The 18916-nt window shown below is 42.2% G+C and overlaps 1 protein-coding gene across 3 annotated transcripts in view; it reads right to left on the reverse strand.

Moving 5' to 3' along the window:
- Slc4a4 (solute carrier family 4 member 4) overlaps positions 1-18916 on the reverse strand; it is a 366043-nt gene that overhangs the window by 296087 nt on the left and 51040 nt on the right. The window contains exons 1-2 of one of the 3 annotated variants that reach the window (XM_070012960.1): positions 13994-14013; positions 8456-8529 (exon numbers count right to left, since the gene is read on the reverse strand). In XM_070012960.1, coding sequence (XP_069869061.1) covers positions 8456-8528 — 73 coding nt within the window. In that variant the 5' untranslated portion in view covers position 8529; positions 13994-14013. Of the gene's footprint in view, positions 1-8455; positions 8530-8908; positions 8927-13993; positions 14014-18916 lie in introns of those variants that run through there. The other 2 variants (XM_070012961.1, XM_070012959.1) reach the window with 2 other exon arrangements.

Raw genomic sequence — 18916 nt, forward strand, 5'->3', positions numbered from 1 at the left:
GAACTCGACCCCATTAACGAACTCGACCCCATTAACCTTTTTGTCAAATGGGCCTAACTCTTTCTCTGTGATGTGTCTCCAGAAAGGCCTGAGAGGGAATGCTTCCTGTGTTATGTATCTAGCTAACTCCTGTTCATCTTTTGTCTCTCAACTTAATGTTACTCTGTGGGAGATCTATTCCATAGTCTCCCATGTGAACTCACCCATGTGCATGATATAATCTCCAAATTAATATACCAACATATATAATTTTTTGCTCTTAAATAGTGGCTGGCTTTTTTGGAATAACAAATTGTGACTTTAGTTGGAATATGTTTTCACATTCACTGATACCTGAGAGCTGGCAGAAGTTACATGTTAGAACTTACACCTGCTATTCTGGAGGTTTCAAATAACTATACTTATGTTTGTAGCAAAACTAGGAAATGAATATGTAAATGCTATCTTTTTACAAAAAAACACACAAACTTTGAGACTCAGAATAATTGATCAATTATTTTCTACAAATATCCAGTGTTTTTCAAGGATTACCCAAGAATCCATAGAGCATCTCCAGTGGAAGCACAGGAAACAAGCTCTTAGCTGCACTTTGCACAAAGTAACCATGGCCACAGGAGGATGAGTCTCCTCATGTCACCCAGCAAGACAGTGACAGAGCCAGGAATAGAAATGGGACCTGAGACTCCTGGTACCTTGCCATGTTTCCTAAGCTACAGCAGACTGAATAAAAGCAAGTGAAAACCTGAACAATCAGATACTGATCTAATTTCCCAAATACATGTATCCTTTGGATTCAATTAAGAGCTTGCATTCTACATCAAAGACATTTTCTTTATTTTGCAGTACAGATAGAATTTCTTCTTGAAAATTGAATAACCAACAGAGGACTTAGGTGACTGACTTAAACAATCTATAAACATATAATTTTGGTGCTTTAAAACTGATATATTGGCCAATCTTATAAAATCCTTACAACGATCTTATAAAAACCCTATTTCCAGAAGTTTTCACCTGATAAACTTTATTGAGCATTCGACCTTCAAAATATTCAAAAAAGTTTTATCTCCTGGGGTTAAGTAGAATGTTCTTTCAGAATCAACCCTGTAAGAAGAAAGGGGAACACGCTGGATATTGCCCTACAGATAGCTGCCTTCTAATTCTAGCTCTATGGAAAGGTAAAAGCAATTAACCAGAATTAAAAGCTTCTCCAGCTATTCAGAGACAGGAATTACTTCAGTCACCCATACTGCTGATTCAACTACCTTCATCACCTTTCATCCTACCTGTCCATCAACAGCTTTGGGAATACAGTGTTCAGAATCTTCCATGAACCCTAAATGCTATCAGCCAAAACCGTCAACTAAAATAGGGCAGAAATCTAACAAAATCTCACCAGTAAACTCACCACAGAAACAATAGAGCCTTGACTGATCTTTATTCTGTTCTAACTCTGCTCACCTGCAGTAGGTCCAATTTTCGATTCCCCAAGGATTCTGAACTCCACAAAGAAAAAGACTCAGAATCATTGGGGGAAATATTTAGCTCAGGCAAGGATACATAGTATTATTTCTATACTGTTGCATAATCTCATTTAATTGGCACCTCAATTACATAATAAGCTAGTAGGGAGCTGAATTATTCTACCTTGCAGGGGGTTGAGTGTACATGTTTGTATATTTGTACACATATCTGAATCTTATCTCCTCATTGGTGGGACAATGCTAAACACTTCAGTCTGTTCTCAGGAGAAACAATGTTGCAGCCTTTATTAGACAATATTATTTTACCCTGTATGTAATTATAGTTCACTCTGCTTCTTTTTGGAAAAGGAGGCAATTTAACAAATTAAGGACAGTATGTTCTAACTATGAAAGTTTAGATTTATATCCAAAGCTAAAGACAAACAGAATGATCACAAAGAGAAACAGACAATAACTAGTCCTTGGGAAATTTGACTTGACCTTTCTGGCTTGTATGGGAAGCAGTAAGGAAGCATGGCTAGGAAGGCCAAAGTTGGATGTTAGAAGAAATTAAGTAAACCAGTAGAAAAATAAATATTAGCCAACGAGAAATTTTAGAATGATCACAATCATTAGAAATTATTGATGAGACTGTATCTGTCAGACAGAAGAACAATGCAGAGTGGTATAAAGTACAGCTAGGACATTTGGAGGAGGAATTATCAGGAGTTCTATAGTTGAAAGGTATGTTCTACTGTTTCCATTTTACTGGGGGGGTGAGGGGGGGAACATAAGCTCCAAGTCCTAAGTGATTTCTTCTACAATGATTATACAATTGAGTAAGCCTTGAACTTTTGTTCTCAAAATGATACTGAGCCACTTTGCTTTAACAACACATGAATAAAACAATTTGGAGATACTCCCAGTGTAAATATAAAACAATATGTCTTGCTAATATGACCAGATTGGGGGGAGAGCTTCTATAAAAAGCTCAATCCACGGGCAAAATTGCTCTGAGTTTACTATTTCAGAATTCCTAAATGGTTGCAAAACACAAAGTTCAAAGTTAAATTTGTTATGGCTTTATTGCCATAAAAGAATGTCAACACTTAAGACCAAAAAAGAAAAAGGCTTCAAGGGGGGCTTCCACTCATATTATATTACCAGGGAATTCCATAAATTGGAAAACTAGGAAAGGATGATGTCTGATGCTAGTTTCAAAAGTTCATGGAGGCCCGATATGGTGGTGCACACCTATATTACCAGCTACACAAGAAGCATAATGGTTGAGGCCCAATATTAGACCCCCAGGCAAAAAAAAAAAAAAAACACAAGTAACTACCTGGAAAAGAACTCATGCAAAAACAGAAAAGTGCTAAGGGCATGGCTTATGGTTATGTGGAAGAAGGTCTGCCTTGCAAATTCAAACCCCAGTATTGCCAACAAAGAAAAAGACAAAAGAAAACAAACTACCATCAGATTTCCTTAAAAGAGAAGAAATCTATATGTAAATATTTAACTTTACTGACCACAGCAGGAGATGTCAGGGGGCTACAGACCTAAGCTGAAGATTTTAGGACCCTTAGCAGGCATTCTGCTGAGGCTGAGGCAAAAAAAAAGAAAAAAGAAAAACAAGCAAACAAACAAACAAGGAGTTGGGAAAGATCTATAGAGGTTCAGCCTGTCCTGAGAAAATCAAGTTGCTATTCATTGTTGTAACTTTTAAATAGCTTGTGGTGGTTCTTTAAAGTTTCCTAAAGTATAGATGGATGAATTGTTTCTTTTAAGAAGGCTTTTCCTTATGAGTATTTGCTCCAGGTTTCCTCCCTACACACTGTTTCTGAGCAATCAGAATGAACAGAGAGAAGAGGTCAACAAAACCCAACTGCAATCCTACACTTATCACTGCTCACAACAGCCCAGCCCTAACTCGGCTCCTCCCTGCCCTCCTACTAGGTTTTCATTCACTCCTTCTTGGCAAAGCACATTTTTCTTAGATGTGCAGGTCCTGGGACTTGAATTCAGTGCCTTGGTGCTATCCCTGAGCTTCTGTGTTCTACCACTTAAAACACAGCTCCACTTCTGGCTTTTGGTAGTTATTTGGAAATAAGACTCTCACGAACTATCCTTCCTGGGTTGGTTTTGAATCCTGATCCTCAGATCTCAGTCTTCTGGGTAACTAGGATTATAATTGTGAGCCTTCAGGTCCTGGTAAAAGTGCATTTTTTTGATCACATATATCTACTAAGTCCCACTTTTTCTTAGAATACTGCCTCCTCCAGTTCACATGAGTAGATGATCATAATATTCTCTAGGAGAAAAAAAATAGATTAAAACCACTAAGATTTCAGGTCTGTAAAATGTTGAGGTCCTCCGAAAGACAAAAGCTGTCATTTCATCATTTTAGCCTCTGTCTTCAAAGGGGCCTCTTTTTCTTTTTTTTTTTTAATTTTTACTTTTTTTATTGTGAAAATACTATACAGAGGGGTTACAATTACATGGGCAAGATAATGAGTACATTTCTTATCAAGCATTGTAGCCTCCTCCTTTGTTTCCCCTTCCCATACCTTCCCAGGCTCCCCCCACCACCCCAAGCATAAACTGATCTTTTTAAAATCAAAAAGGAAGTAATACCAAGGGTGAATTAGAGATTATACCTCATTTGACTAAGAGTAGCAAGAAAATCAAATGTTAAACTAAAAATTTAACAGATACAGAGGATTACAGAAAGTAATCTTATGCTTTATTTAGTTTATAATACATATTTATGCTTTCTTTTTAACAATTACTTAGTATCTATTCTGTTCCAAACTCTGTTCTACTTTTCTATTTTGATTGCCTTAAAAGTCTTCTCAGACATCAGTTCTTATGACTATAATCCTAGCTATCCAGGAGGCTGAGAATTGAGGATCACAGTTGTAAGCTAGCTAGCCCTGGCAGGAAAGTCCATGAGACTTATATCTCCAAAAACTGCTATGAGAGAGAGAGAGAGAGAGAGAGAGAGAGAGAGAGAGAGAGAGAGAGAGAGAGAGAGAGAGAGAGAGAGAGAGAGAGAGAGAGAGAGAGAGAGAATGAGTGTCAAACTGTGGCTCAAGTGATAAAAAACTAGCCTTGAGAAAAAGAAGTTCAGGGAAAGCACCTAGGCCTTGAGTTCAAGCCCCAGGACCAACACACACACACACACACACACAGACACACACACACACGCCCCAGGACCAACACACACACACACACACACACACACTAGCCCCAGGACCAACACACATACACACACACACACACACTAGCCCCAGGACCAACACACACACACACACACACACACACACTAGCCCCAGGACCAACACACACACACACACTAGCCCCAGGACCAACACACACACACACACTAGCCCCAGGACCAACACACACACACACACACACACACACACACACACACACACACCAGCAAAAGTTTGCAACAATACTCTCTTAATGACCAACAGTAAATATTCTTCCATTTGACAAGTAAGACTACCAGCCTCAACTCTGAAGGAAGATGGAAACCACTGCCAAGTGTCAAAACAGCTTTAAAATGACCACGAGGTTTTGGGCATAGAGAAAGGACGCAACCCACATCATCTCGCTGTAGGCTGTTTGCTGAGGTGCAGACTAGACCTGGTGCTAAGGAGAGGCCCCCTCCTCGTGAATTTAAGAGTTGCCCCAGCTGCTGGGGAGTTACCTATGCTTGCAGAGCCAAGGCCTTATCTCAAAGGATAAGGTGGAGTTTGCCTTTTCCCCTATTGCGAAATAGGAGACTATTAAGTAATCTGTTTATATCATACAGATCCAAGATCCTAGCAGGTTTTTTTTTTCTTAAAGAATAAAACATCCGCAGGATTTCCTCCAGGAAAAAGCTACCTGGGACTCTTGCTTCCTATGTGGGTCTGGGCTCACCCTACACAATTTGACAACCTCCTCTACGTAGGAAATAAAACATGAGCAGCTGCTCTTCGTGGTCAACATTCCTGGGTCATTCTGGCAACATCAGTTTGGTGTCTACAGACTAACTCTGGCAGCAAAAGCCTTTTGATACAGAAACAAATATTACTATCTGAAACACAAACAGTTTTCAGTCAGCCAGTAACCACTTCTGGCACAAAATGCTAACCTTGCAAATACCTTACAGTAGCATAAGGTAACCAATACAAGACCAGAACAAAAAGCTTTGATTTATTTTTAAGAGTAAAACCTGGCACTTGGTTTCCCTTTTCTGAGAGTGTATCGCTAAGCCATTAGTACCTGAAGGAAAACTATGTGAAAACAAGGTTTAGATCTTTAAATATATACCACTGAGATAAATTCATTATTCAAACAAAAGATGACTCCTCTTCTGACTCACTCTATTCTTAGTGAGTTTCACAGCTGATGGTTTTCTATTGAGTTTCTAGGAGGTGGATTAAGTGTCATGCCACCCACTGAGAGGAAAGTTGAACAAGGTGAACTGAGAACATGTTTGAAGTCTTCTCTCCTTGCTTCAGAACTACACAGGATTGGAAGAACGAAGAGAAGTCCTCTGATTCTTCTGGCCATGGGAGTGAGCCAAGTGGCCAGAGCCACTAGACCTCAGTCACCCTAATGACCACTCCTTATATTACTTCTGAAAATTACTCTTTGAAAAAAAATCGAAGTTTTTAAGTTTACTTTTGCCCAGTGTGCTGCAATATACTTTAATCATGGTCATCCTCGAAGCAAGAGAAATAGCTTCTTGGATAAAAGGAAGCATAACTGCTATTATATCATAAGGCATTCCAGCTCCTTGGCCTCTGAGCTCCTAATCCTTCAATGACACCATGTATTCCTCCCATAAATGTACTAGAAATTCAGCTCTTCAGAACAGCAATAACATTTTGCTTTCCTTCATTTACACCATTCTATGTGATTAAAAACCTAAGGACTGGAGGTATGGCTACCATGTGAGTGGAAAAGCCTGAGAAACCCGAATCATCTCTTCCTTTCCTCTCCATAACTGGAACAATGGATGTGCCATCAAATTTGTATCCATTTCAACTTCTTTATACTGCAATTTATGCTAAAATTTCAGTCCTCCAACCCCTGTCGGAAGAGTATAGGAGTGTAAAGGGGAGGTCAAGTGGAGGATACTTATCCAGACATAAACAGTTCCTAACTTAGTTTCAAGACTTCCACTTCCACAGGAGTCATGTAAGAACGGGGAAATAAACAAAAATCTATGCACCAAATTTACACAACACATTCCTTAAATTTATAGGCATTTCTACTAATTTCGGTCATCTTTTTGTTTCTCCCCCAAAACACCTATCTACAGGCTTATGTGCAATATTCATTTATATTGTGATTTACATTGCAATTGATAAGCCTAATTTTGTGCTTGAAAATCAAGGGAAATAATTCAGGAAGCACACTTCCTACTCAAAAGCTTTAAGAAATGGATACTATTCTACTGTAGTAGTGTACTGTCAATCCTATAGACCTTACAAGCTTGAGATTTACATCTCCTGTGAACTCAGCTAGGACCTTGTTCTCAAGGGAAAAAACACACAAGTGTATTTTTCCCACCTTGATTATCCTACAACTAGGGGTATGCACCCAAAGGGACATTACTTCTTGTATCCAAATGTTATCACTTTAATGATTTGGCAGTAAAGGACACTAACAGCATTACTACAATGAAGACTTAACATCACAGATTACAAAACTCATGAGAAAAAAAAGTTTCACTATTTTTCCTTCTCCAGCTTCCCCACAGTCATGCTGTAAAAATGCAAGGAACCCATCAAACAATATGAAAGAAAATATTGTAGTTTCCATTTTTCTAAGAAACTTGGGCATCACATTCTTATTATTCAGTCTCAAGAGAAGAAATGCAGAAATAAGGGGAGGGCTGCAATTCTCCACAGAACACAGGCAGAAGAAACTCACTAAAAGAAACATGAGAAACAGCATGACCACCCACAGTGCTGAGGCTGTTCTAGGTAGAACTGGAACATCACTTGTCCTGGACCCTGAGGTTCTATCTGCTTGAAGAAGGACTCCAAAACATATAAGACCCACCTCTCCTTCCCAGCTCTCACCTCCAATACTTGGGGAGACACGAAATGCTTATCAAAATGAAACTAGTCAGACTTCTATCTCCAAAACACCTACACAATGTCTCTCAGGTGATTTTAATGGAAGTGATCACATGGTCCACCTGCAAGTTTTATTTGAGTACTACCTAGAACCCTGATTATTTTAGAAAATCTCACTGTCAATAGCAATATATTGTATCTGTGATGCCCTGCCATCGTACTATCAAATCAGTAACACTGTTCCCACATTACTGATGAGTCAAGCGAGAAGACCATGAGGTCCATACTGAGAGCATCCACACCACCAGGCAGGACAGAACTCTTCTCTGACTTCAATGTTCTCCGGGGAATATTAGTGACAGGGGTCCTGGAGATCTCTTAGTTAAGCCTGCTTGTCTCTCATTTCCTAGCTAAGACCTCTCCACGTTACTACCCTTCACAATCATAGCTTATACCCATTTTCTCTACAATGGTATCATTCTCCTTCTGCAGCATCTGTTTCTCTCCAGTGCCAACTACAGAAAACAGAATATTAGAGGGTGCTGCCAATATATTTATGTAAATCTAGCAGCTTTCTGGAATTAGTCATTGGAACGTGATGAATCTGATCTAGTAAACTATTAGTTACTGGTGGACAGGCAGAGTTAACATAAGCATCTCCTTTAAAAAAAATCACCCAGTTTAGAAAAACCAGGTTGAGATCAGGCTGTCCTTAGTTCTGAGGGTCCTATAAAGTTTTTTGAAATTACTTTCTGTGTTGAAGCAAAAATGTAGAGAATAAAGAAACTCTACAGACAAGGTTTGGTTTTTAACTTTAGAAATGTGATCTCTGAAATGGGCAAATGCTATATATACCCACAGAGGCATATATACACGAAGGCACCCATCCCCAAACCCCAGCCAGCTCACCTTCTACTTCTTCTTCATCACACACATGCTTAAGGAAGGAAGCCCCTCTGTCCAGGACAGCTTCATCCTCCATCCTATAGTAATAAAAAAGAAAAAAAGAATGCTCAGACTTCTCCTGGAGTGAGCCACTTGACGCAGCCCAGCTTTGGGGCAGGTTAACCTGCAAGCTGTTGTTCATTTTAACAGGGCAGAGTCGCTCTTCCTCTGGTGGCCACAACACTCTTCTTTCAGGCAGCTCCTCTCGTCTGGTGCTGGAGAATATGCCGACCCCACATAGCTTCACTTCTAACCTTGAGAGGGCACCCACATGGACAGGTAAAAGAAAGAAGTAATCCCAATCCTGTAGGCTGGGTGCTGGGAGGTGATCCTCCGTGGAGTTTGCAAGGAAAAAAAAAAAGAAAACAAGAAGAAGAAGAAGAAGAAGGAGAAAAAAATGAGAAGGAAAAAAAATACCAAGAGAGGAAGTTTGGTGTGTCTGGAGTGCTCGTGATGATCGTTTGTGGAAATCCAGTCTCAGTGCTTAGCTCTTTAAACACCCACTGCACAAAATGTATACCCTCACACGCACACCACCCACACGCAGAGAGCGACAGGGAGTTAGGCTAACGCACAGTGGGAGCCTAGCTTTCAGCCAGCCTCTTAATACCAGCACAGCCCAGTATTCTCTTTGAGTGGCAAGCTTGGAGTCACATGTTGGCCTCACAGAAATCTGACATCTGAGGATTATCTAGCAACCTGGCTTCAGCAATAGACACATATACATGGCACCCATTCATTCATGGGCCACATTTTTATCCCATGTTTCTCTCTCTCTCTCTCTCTCTCCTCTCTCTCTCTCTCTCTCTCTCTCTCTCTCTCTCTCTCTCTCTCTCTCTCTCTCTCTCTCTCTCTCTCTCTCTCTCTCTCTCTGCCTATCTGCCTTGTTAACTCTTCCCTGAAGGGCACAAAGATCTTCATTTTGTAACCATTTTATGCTGTCCTCCTGTCTCCTTACATAATAGGATCTACTCTGCAATTTCATATGCTAAATAAGACCTCAGAATCTATCCAAGGAATGACAGCGTTTTTTACAGCGTCGCGATGCCAAAACATATTTCTAGTTGATAGAATGAGTTAAGGTTTATTTCCATACTCTGTGGCTCCTTTTCATTGCATTAACTTCGACATACAGAATTCCATGAGCTCTATTTATAGTGAAAGCAGAAAGAAATTCTGAATTGCTCAAATGCTGCTTCTGTAGTAGCGGTCTAGAAAGAAAGGAACTTTTTCTGGGGACAGCTGCTCTATGTCATACCATATAGGAGCCCTGCCAGAGAACCAAATGTTCACTCTGTATTCTAGTCATACAATTATATGCTTAGGCACTAGATTGGTTTGAGTCTGTTTTCCATATTGTCTGTTTAACTGATTCTTGTGTGCTTCCCATATTTGTTATCATCTATGTAAGATGTGCACCGAATTCCTAATCTTCCTTCTTACTATTTCAGTAGTTTATCTCACAAAGCAACTATTCAAGGATAAAAATTCAGCACTCCGGGCTCAAGTAGTCATATAGATATATAAATATATAAATATATATATATAAATAAAATTCTACCACTTAGTAGCAACACCACCTGGAACCAAATACTTAACTTTGTGAGCCTGATTTTCCATGTATAAAATATAAAATCAAGATCATTGTATCTATCTGGCATTAGTTCAATACAATACCATTAACTTGTGTTGATTGCTTTGTGAAGTAAATTTGGTAAAAGTTACCTAAGAACACTTACCACAGCACCTAGCACACAGTACATCATTAGTAAATACAAATGTTCTTCCTTCCTTCCTGCTTTGCTTTGATGCTCTGGCCAACCTCTGATGGTCAGTGCTATGAAGAAAGTCATCACCTGTGGGTGCTTGCTTGCAAGATACCTTTTTTCAGGGATATAGCTCTTGTATTCATCCTGACACATATATATCAGCACCTCTCTATAGTCAAACTAAATAAATAAAACAGGATGTGGATCCACTTTCAGGATTATCATGGAAAAGAAAATCACTTAACAACTTAAGAAGTCAAGTCATTTAAGAGTCTCTCTGAGCCTCAGGTTCCCAAGAAGATTAAATCATACCCCACACTCACAACTCAGCAAATATTTATTCCCTGCCTACTGTGTCCCTGACACTCTGATGTAGGAGACACTTTTTAATAAACTGGAAAAAGTTCCTTAAGAACTGTTGCATCAGGTAATCTCAGATTGCATGAAGGGCTTTGCAGAGTTTAATGGGCAGGGAGCCACTTGGTATAGTGGGGTACCAAAGAGGCTTCTGCAGAAGAGACACTGATTTGAGAAAAAATAATAACAATAACAAGAATATTTTAAGTAAAGAAAATAGCAAGTGCAAAAGCCCTGGGGTGAGACCCAGTTTAGTATGTTCCAGAAACAGAAACAAGGTCAGTGTGGCTGGACAAGAGACAGAAGGTCAATGATGAAGAACTGAGGCAACTCGTGGCATGATAAGGAGTGAGAATTTTGGGTGTTATGGGAGCCATTAAAGAGTCTTAAAACAGAAAGTGCCATGCATGAGCTAGCTGTTTTCGCTTTTTTGTTGTTGTTTTCTGGGGATTGGACCAATGACTTGATGCTAGACATGCCATACCTCAGCTACTTTGTACTTTGGTTTCAGGAGTGCAGGATCTGAATTGAAGGCCTTGTGCTTATTTGGCTGGCTTGCTTGTTTACTTGGCTAGCTTGCTCAGCTGGCACTGTACCACTTGAGCCACACCTCCAGCTTGGCTTTGCACTAGTTCACTGGAGCATCTCACAGACTTTTCTGCCTGAGCTGGCTTCAAACCACAGTCCTCTGGATCTCAACTTTCTGAGCAGCTAGAATTGCAAGTATGAGCCATCATTGTGTGCCTTTGGATTTTGCATTTTGAAATAAGAGTTTTGCTAACTTGCCCAGGTTGACATGGAACTTTCAAATCTCTTGCCTTTTCCTCTTGAGTAGCTGGGAATACAGGTATGAACTACCATGTTGCTGTTTTCTCTTTTTAAAAGTTTGTTCTGGCTGTTATGTGAAAAATGGATACTTAGAGGATGCAAGAACCAAGTGGGAACCTGTGAAATGTGTGTGGTTGGGAAGGAATCAAGAATTCAATCTGGACACTTTAAAGTAGAGGTGTATTTTATAAAAGCAAGAAAGGAAGGAAGGAAGGAAGGAAGGAAGGAAGGAAGGAAGGAAGGAAGGAAGGAAGGAAGGAAGGAAGGAAGGAATTGTCAGGTACATAACTAGATACCTGAGGTGGGGGCTCAGCGTGGGAGGTAAAGTTTGGAGAAATCAATGAATAAAGCTTGTGCTGAAATTACCAGATGAGATCATCAGGAAGAAAATGGGAACATGGAGGAGTTGACCTAAGACGAAGTGCCAGGCACAGCAACACTTACAAGTAGAGCAGAACCAGTCAGAGAGGTATGACAGAACCAGGCAAGAGGAAGAGCCAGCAGGCCACCGAAAGAGAGGAGAAAGAAACAGTGAAGCGCTGGGAGCTGACACTATGGAGGGCACTGGCCACTGAGAGTCAAGAATTTGACGCACCGAGGCAGCATCGGGAAGCAACAGGGAAGACATTCAACAGTCTCCTTTCCTGTTCCTGCCCTCCTCCTGCTGTAAGAGGGCAGGTATTTAGTGAGTGCTACTAGATGCCATTCAAGGCACCAAAGGTACAGGAAGAAGCTTGTAGACAAGCGCTCCAGCAAGTCACTTCTGCCTTTTTCCATCCTTTTCCTGAGCAATGGCAGGCAGGTAACGCGAAGAGCAAAAACCCACAAGTACAGTGTTAGGATGACAAGGATGCAAAGACCATAGCTAATGGGGAAATTCTCTTAAAGACCCCAGAAGCACACTCTGTAGCACTGACAGCCTAGGCATTGATGGTTATCTCTCCCCTGTGGAAAATACAGGAATTCAGCTCACATCTCCCCTCAGCACTAACCCTTTTTGCTTCCATCCGCCTTTAGACTCCGAGCACGTACAACACCGCTTTTTGCACCTTCCCATTAATGGAGCTTTAAAAGTCTTTTGTTGTCTCTTTACCTATTTGTTCAGCCTTGAGGTCTAAGCCCTTCTCAAAATTGTGTGCAACAACCAAAGGGGGAGGAAAAGAAGGGAAATCAGTAACAGCTGGAGAGGAAAGTGAGCAAGTCACAACCCCCACGCTACCTCTGGGCTGGGAAATGTCGCCCAGCCCCACAGAACACTGTGAACCATGCTCCATCCAACCAGAGAAAGGCAGCCATGAGTGGTGCATGCCTCTCAGCTCTTCCATGCTATTTCACTTTCCTACCAAGACAATCCTTAGCAAGGCATCAGAAACTTAGGTCTTTGTGATGAGCAACCACACACAGGATCTGAAGACAGCCTCTTCTTTACAGGGAAGGCGAAGGGGTGAGTGAGGCAGACAAAATATAAAATCTGCTCCCCAGATCTAATTCTTCCTTGAGAACAAGGCTGGCCAGGTGTATCTGGGCGTTCTCTGTCTGTCTGTCTTTTTGTCTTTCTGTCTCTCTCTCTCTCTCTCTGTCTCTCTGTCTCTCTCTCTGGGTCAGTATTGGGACTTGAACAGTATTGGGCCTAGATGCTGTCCCTTAGCTTTTTTCACTCAAAGCTGCTATTCTACCATTTGAGCCACACCTCTACTTCTGAGTTTTTTGCTGTTAGTAGAAAATAAGAGTCTCACAGACTTTTCTGCCTGAGATAGCTTCTAACCACAACCCTCAGGTCTCAGACTCCTAAGTGGTTCAGGATTGTAGGCTTGAGCCATGGGCGTCCACCTTTTCATCCATCTTTCCCTCCCAAATGTCAATTATCTGAGTCCCTGACCTTTCACCCCCAATCATCTCAGCAGTTACTGCTATTTTTAGTAAAACAGAGATATCTCCTATAATGAACTATGACCCAACCAGTTCCCCCCCCCTCCCCAATTAGTAGTGGGAAGAAATTAACTCATGAGCTTCTCAAGCAGGCCACCAAAATTATCCTTAAATTGTTCTTTTCCCATGCATGTCCTGCATTTGCTGGACGCAAAGAAGGCAGAAGGCATGCTCTGAATAGGCCAGGGTTGCTCACATCCCCAGCACCAGTGTGAGGCAAAGTTCAGAAGAGATTTGGAAGCTCCTTACCAGCATCATGGGGATCAGGGTCACACCAGTCTACAAAATCCACTCGGGGCCAATCCTGCCTTCCTGCCACAGGGCCTGGGATGGTAGAAGTTATGCCCATTTCACAAAACTCCACCCCCACAATGGGATTTCTCTTATTCACTTGTTCTGATTTAATTGTAACACATGTCAAATCAGCTGCCAAGTGGACCAGCTTTTACCACCAGCCCATCCTAATCACAGAGCGAGCTTGTAAGGAAGACTTAAGTCCAGTATGGGACACATTTGTGCAAAACTGCTGGCCACTGGACCTTGGGCACCCATGGACATTCCACCTCTCCAAGTTCTCCCCCCCACCCCCAGAGCCTGCGCCAACTGCCAACGTGCTCACCAGCTAGTCCACACAGTGCAAGCAGCTGCTACCCGGCCAGTCAGCAAGTGGCAGGCGGCCAGCACACAAGTTTCAAGAACGCAAGTCTGCTCGTCACAGTGCTGGTAAAGGTTGAAGGTCTCCGGGTGTGCTAGCCTTTAGATTCGCCTCACTTGCCCTGCTACCTCCTCCTCCCACCCTCCCCTGCGCGCCTCCCACGGCAGCATTTCACTTGTCTCTATGGCAACAGCATCTGGTTTCAGGGTTAGAACTTTATACAGCACAGTTCTCTCCTAACCCAAGGCTTCTGCCAAGGGATGCACTAGCAAAAAAAAAAAAAAAGCCGTGTCTGCGGTGGAGCCACCTGTTTCCTTGTTACCCCAGGACTGAGGCTAGATTGTGCTCTAGGACCGTGACAACTGCAGGGCAGAATTCCGACCTTCCAACTCACAAGCCATCTGGTGGTTAGAGGATTCATAATGGAGCTGTCCAGAACCAGCCCCTTCTCCTCCACATCCTGCCCAGCACTGAGCTACTAAATCTGCACATGAAACAAACTAATGAGGGCAAGGAGGCTTGCTGTCTGCTTCCAGAAGAGACCAGGGATGCCTCCTTGGGGAGCAACAGCACTCCAGTTTTCAACAAGTCCGTACCGGAGCATGACATCACTGGTTCATTTCATGTATGAGGCTTAAAGTTGATTAGTTAACCTGGTATTTAAACTCATCCCTCTTCATCCTCACACCAGCTTGGTCTGTTTAAACACCCAATGAACCCCACAATCTCTCACATTTTCCAAAAGCTTTAAGCACACAGCAAATGTCCAACAGCTCTTCGCACACACACACACACACACACACACACACACACTCTCACACACACACACACACGTGTATGCACATACGCAGACAAATGCAGACAGTGAACAAATACTACAAAGTGAAGATTGCTGTATTATGAATCACTGCTGTCATGAAAACTGTATTTATAGTGTCTAAAGGGGTGAGCTTTACTTAAGGACTAAAAGGTTTTCATTTCAAATCTTGGGGCTCAAAATTAAATTGCTCCTACATCTTGGGTGGTCTTGGATCAGATGACAGGCAAAAATCTGCATTTCACAAGTATCACACACACACACACACACACACACACACACACACACAAGCTATACAAGGTATATCAGTACTAGCATTAAAATCATACCCACAGTCCTGATTTCTACCCCCTCTTCAAAGTATTTCTAAGAAGTGTGGGATCATATCAACTCTTTACAAACATCATGCATTCTTTTTAATCACACTGCACTGTATCGGTGCTGCTGCTCTTTAAATCTGCTGTTCTACATTGCTAGCAAGCAGATGAAGAACTGAGCACCTCCTTATCCAAGACGCAGAGGAAAGCACTCCATGGCCGCAAAGTATACTGCCATCTTTTGGCAACGTGTGTTCACTACAGGAAGCCACAGTGTCAGGACACGTTCCCTTCCAAAGTTCACAGGAGCCCCATGAGGGCCTTTCATCCCTCAGAAAGTGAGGGAGAAGAACCCTGGGATTGGCTAAACTGGGCACGTTGCTAGCTCTAGACATACGTGTTGGGAAAAAGAGACATCAGTGCAGCAAAACTGACAAGCATGACTAATGGCAGAGGTGACTCCCAGAGATCAGCCAGCAACAAAGCAAAGCAAATCCTCTTCCCAGAGTTCAAGAGCTCCCTAATCAGCCTGGACATTGACACAGGCATGGAGCCAGGGGGAAAATGGCCCCACATGAAATCAGACATCGGGCTAGATAAAAGGTGAAAATACAACCAAAAGCAGGATCGTGCCAGGCATAATTCTAGATTTATGAACTGCATTAAAAGTTCATTTGCACCCTTGGGCATTTATCCCAGAGACATGAAAACTATGTTCACACATAGTTCAGGAATATTCTAGCACCATTATTTGTCAAAGGCAAAAAGCAGAAATAGTCTAGATGTCTTTCAACAGGTGAATGGTTACAGCAACTATGGTACATCTACACTATGGAACACTGCTTAGGAATAAAAACAAATCAACCACTGGCACAAGAAGATGAATAAACCTCCAGGAGGACTGTGCTAAGATAAAAAGTGAACCCCAAAGTGTACATATTATATAAGTTCCATTTATATAACAACAGATTCTAGAAATTAAGGACAAACTAGTTGTTGCCAAAGATTAGGGATGGGGTGATTGGTAGGACCCTTGTGGTGGTGTCTTTGCTGGGTACCTTACCTGTGGTAGTGGGTATGTAAATGTATACAGGTATTAAAACCAGAACACAGAAGTAAGAGGGACTACAAGTAAAACTAAGGAAATGTGCACAATTCCATGAGTTGTATGATTGATAACACAGTAGTTATGATATAGTACGCTTTTTATTATCTCTAAGTCGTTGTAAGGAGGGCTTCATTTCAATCTGTCAGTTTGAGTGCAATGCATCTTGATCAATGTCACTCTTCATTGCTCTCCCCTATCTATCACAACCCCACCCAGCCCCTCCAGCTAACTGCTGGCATTTTCACCTCTGCATGTTGAATATTGTGACTATATTTGCTCTGATATAGAGTTTTTAAAGTGTTCCTTTACATTGAAGAAAACTGGGTAAGTGGGTTTTTATTTCCCTCACAAGTAACCCTGTAGTATTTCTCACATAGGCATTTGAACCTGCAATTACCTAAAAACTTTCCATTACCAAAAGCTCCTTTGTAAATTCTCTCTTTTTTAAAAAATTTCCCCTAGAAACATTCTTTGCATGGCGGTCAGCCACAGAAGCTGGTCTGTCATCACGTAAGCAGAATCTGGCAGAACTGAGTATAAATCTCAATGTTCTCGTGGGTAACCTAAGAAGGTCAATTGCCCTCCCACTTCAGAGTCTTCTAAAATGGACCTGAAACACTGCACAAGTGGGCTTGAGAGTGCTAAATAAGTTCCCAGAATAAATACACCCGATTAACTTTAATTGAATCTAATTCTAAATGTGTAGGGTCCAGAGAGTTTAGCAGGGTATGAATTAGTCCTGAAGACCTGAAAGTCTTAACTATGTCCTGTGGGAGGTTCAGTGGGGGAAAACCAGAGATTAGCTGCCCTCCTGCCCACAGGTTCAAGTCCTCCCTCCCATCTTCTCCACAGGGAGTAAGGTCTCCTGACCTCTGAGCTCAGGCCTGCTGAGACGAGGGAAAAATAGACAGGAGGGAAGGGCTGGCGACTCTGGGGCCAGGGAGGGCATGGCGGAAGGAAGAATGGAATGGAAGGCATTAGGGGCCTAAGTGGGGCTGCTGAGGTGATTGCCAGACACCCACACACACCAGCCAACACCATGGTCTCATCCACAGACACCTGCCATGCCTCTGACCCAGCGCTGCACTACAGAATGGAGCAGATCTCATTCCTCAGAAGGAAATCAAATCCTTCAAGTTTGCTCCAAATTTTTAGAATCATTGACAGGAGGAGGAAAAACACTCAGTCAAACTCTTCTCACTTTCAGTCATGTCTCTTCAGAGACTCCTGTCCTAAGAACAGTCCTAAGCGAGGGGTTAGGCCAAGATGAAGTGGCTGGGGCATTTCCTGGGGAGAGCCAGGGCCCTGGAGGACCGGCATGTCCTAGGGAGCTCTGTCCTTCCACCTCTCACAATCACTTCTCCAGACAACGACACCTCAGCCAGCAGCACAGGGAGAAGCAACGGGGGAAGCAAGCAGCCCCAACTGCAAAGCCCTCCAACGAGGCCACCACCAAGATACTCAGGATAGAAGTGAAGTCAGAGAGCCGGTCCCCATCTCACCAGCAACTTCCTACTGGTCTCCCCAGCACCACACTCACTCTCGCCCTGTCCGTCCACTTAGAACACAATTTGGTGTCAGCCTCCTTTTAAAGATCATTCCAAGGTTCTTCAGTACACAGAAGCTGAAGCCTGAAGTGTTCTCCACGGGAGGAAAGGCTTGTCACAAGCCTTCCACAGCTCGCTCCCACTTTCCCGACACCATGCCATTGCCTGAACCTCCAGCATGCCCAAGTTAACAATTTTTTTTTGTTTTGGAGGGTTTGTTTGTTTATTTTTTTATTGTAAAGATACTGTACGGTGGGGTTACAGTTACATGAGTAAGGTAATGAGTGCATTTCCTATCCAGCATTGTTAACCCCTCCTTTGTTGCTTTCCCTTCCCTTTCCACCTCCCAGACTCCTCCCTTCCCCACCCTAAGAAGTCCGTCAAGTTTGTTTTCCACATAGTGTAACCTCTCATCTACGTCTCATTGTTACAATGGGTCAACCTGTATCCTTTTTTTTTCCTTACAGTGAATTCACTTTTATTATAGTGTTTAAGAAATCATAATTATACACATTTATGGCGTACAATGTGGTATTTTATATCACTGATGGGTATGTTAATTAGCTTGATCTACCTGTATCCTTATTTCCACATTTTGTTATTTCCCTTCCCCTCCCCAAACTAGAAAAATGTTTATATACAAGATGCAGGGCACCAGAATCCAATACAGCGACAACAGGGGTTGTACCATGGAGGAAGAACATACAAAAGAAACAAAAAAAAATCATATAGTACATTATAAGTACATCAAAAACAACAGCAACAAAGATAAAAACCTCTTTGCCAGTCCTAGGGCTTCAACTTAAGGGCCTGGGCACTGTCCCTGGGCCTCTCTGTAATCAAGGCTAGCACTCTACCACTTAAGCCACAGCACCACTTCTGGCTTGTTTCTGTTTATGTGGTACTGAGGAATCAAATCCAGGGCTTCATGCATGTAAGGCAAGCATTCTACCACTAAGCCACATTTCCAACCATTCTTCAGACCCAACTCAGTGCTTCCCCAGAAGCCTCTCCACAAATTTGCAGAATGCCCTTCCCCAAGCAGGGTATGATGAGCCTTTCCTGCTCTCCACTGGTTTCTGCTTCTTCCCTGTTCTC

Source organism: Dipodomys merriami, unplaced genomic scaffold, assembly GCF_024711535.1.
Source record: "Dipodomys merriami isolate MVZ:Mamm:240054 unplaced genomic scaffold, mDipMer1.0.p SCAF_9, whole genome shotgun sequence".
NCBI classification, from domain to species: Eukaryota; Metazoa; Chordata; class Mammalia; order Rodentia; family Heteromyidae; genus Dipodomys; species Dipodomys merriami.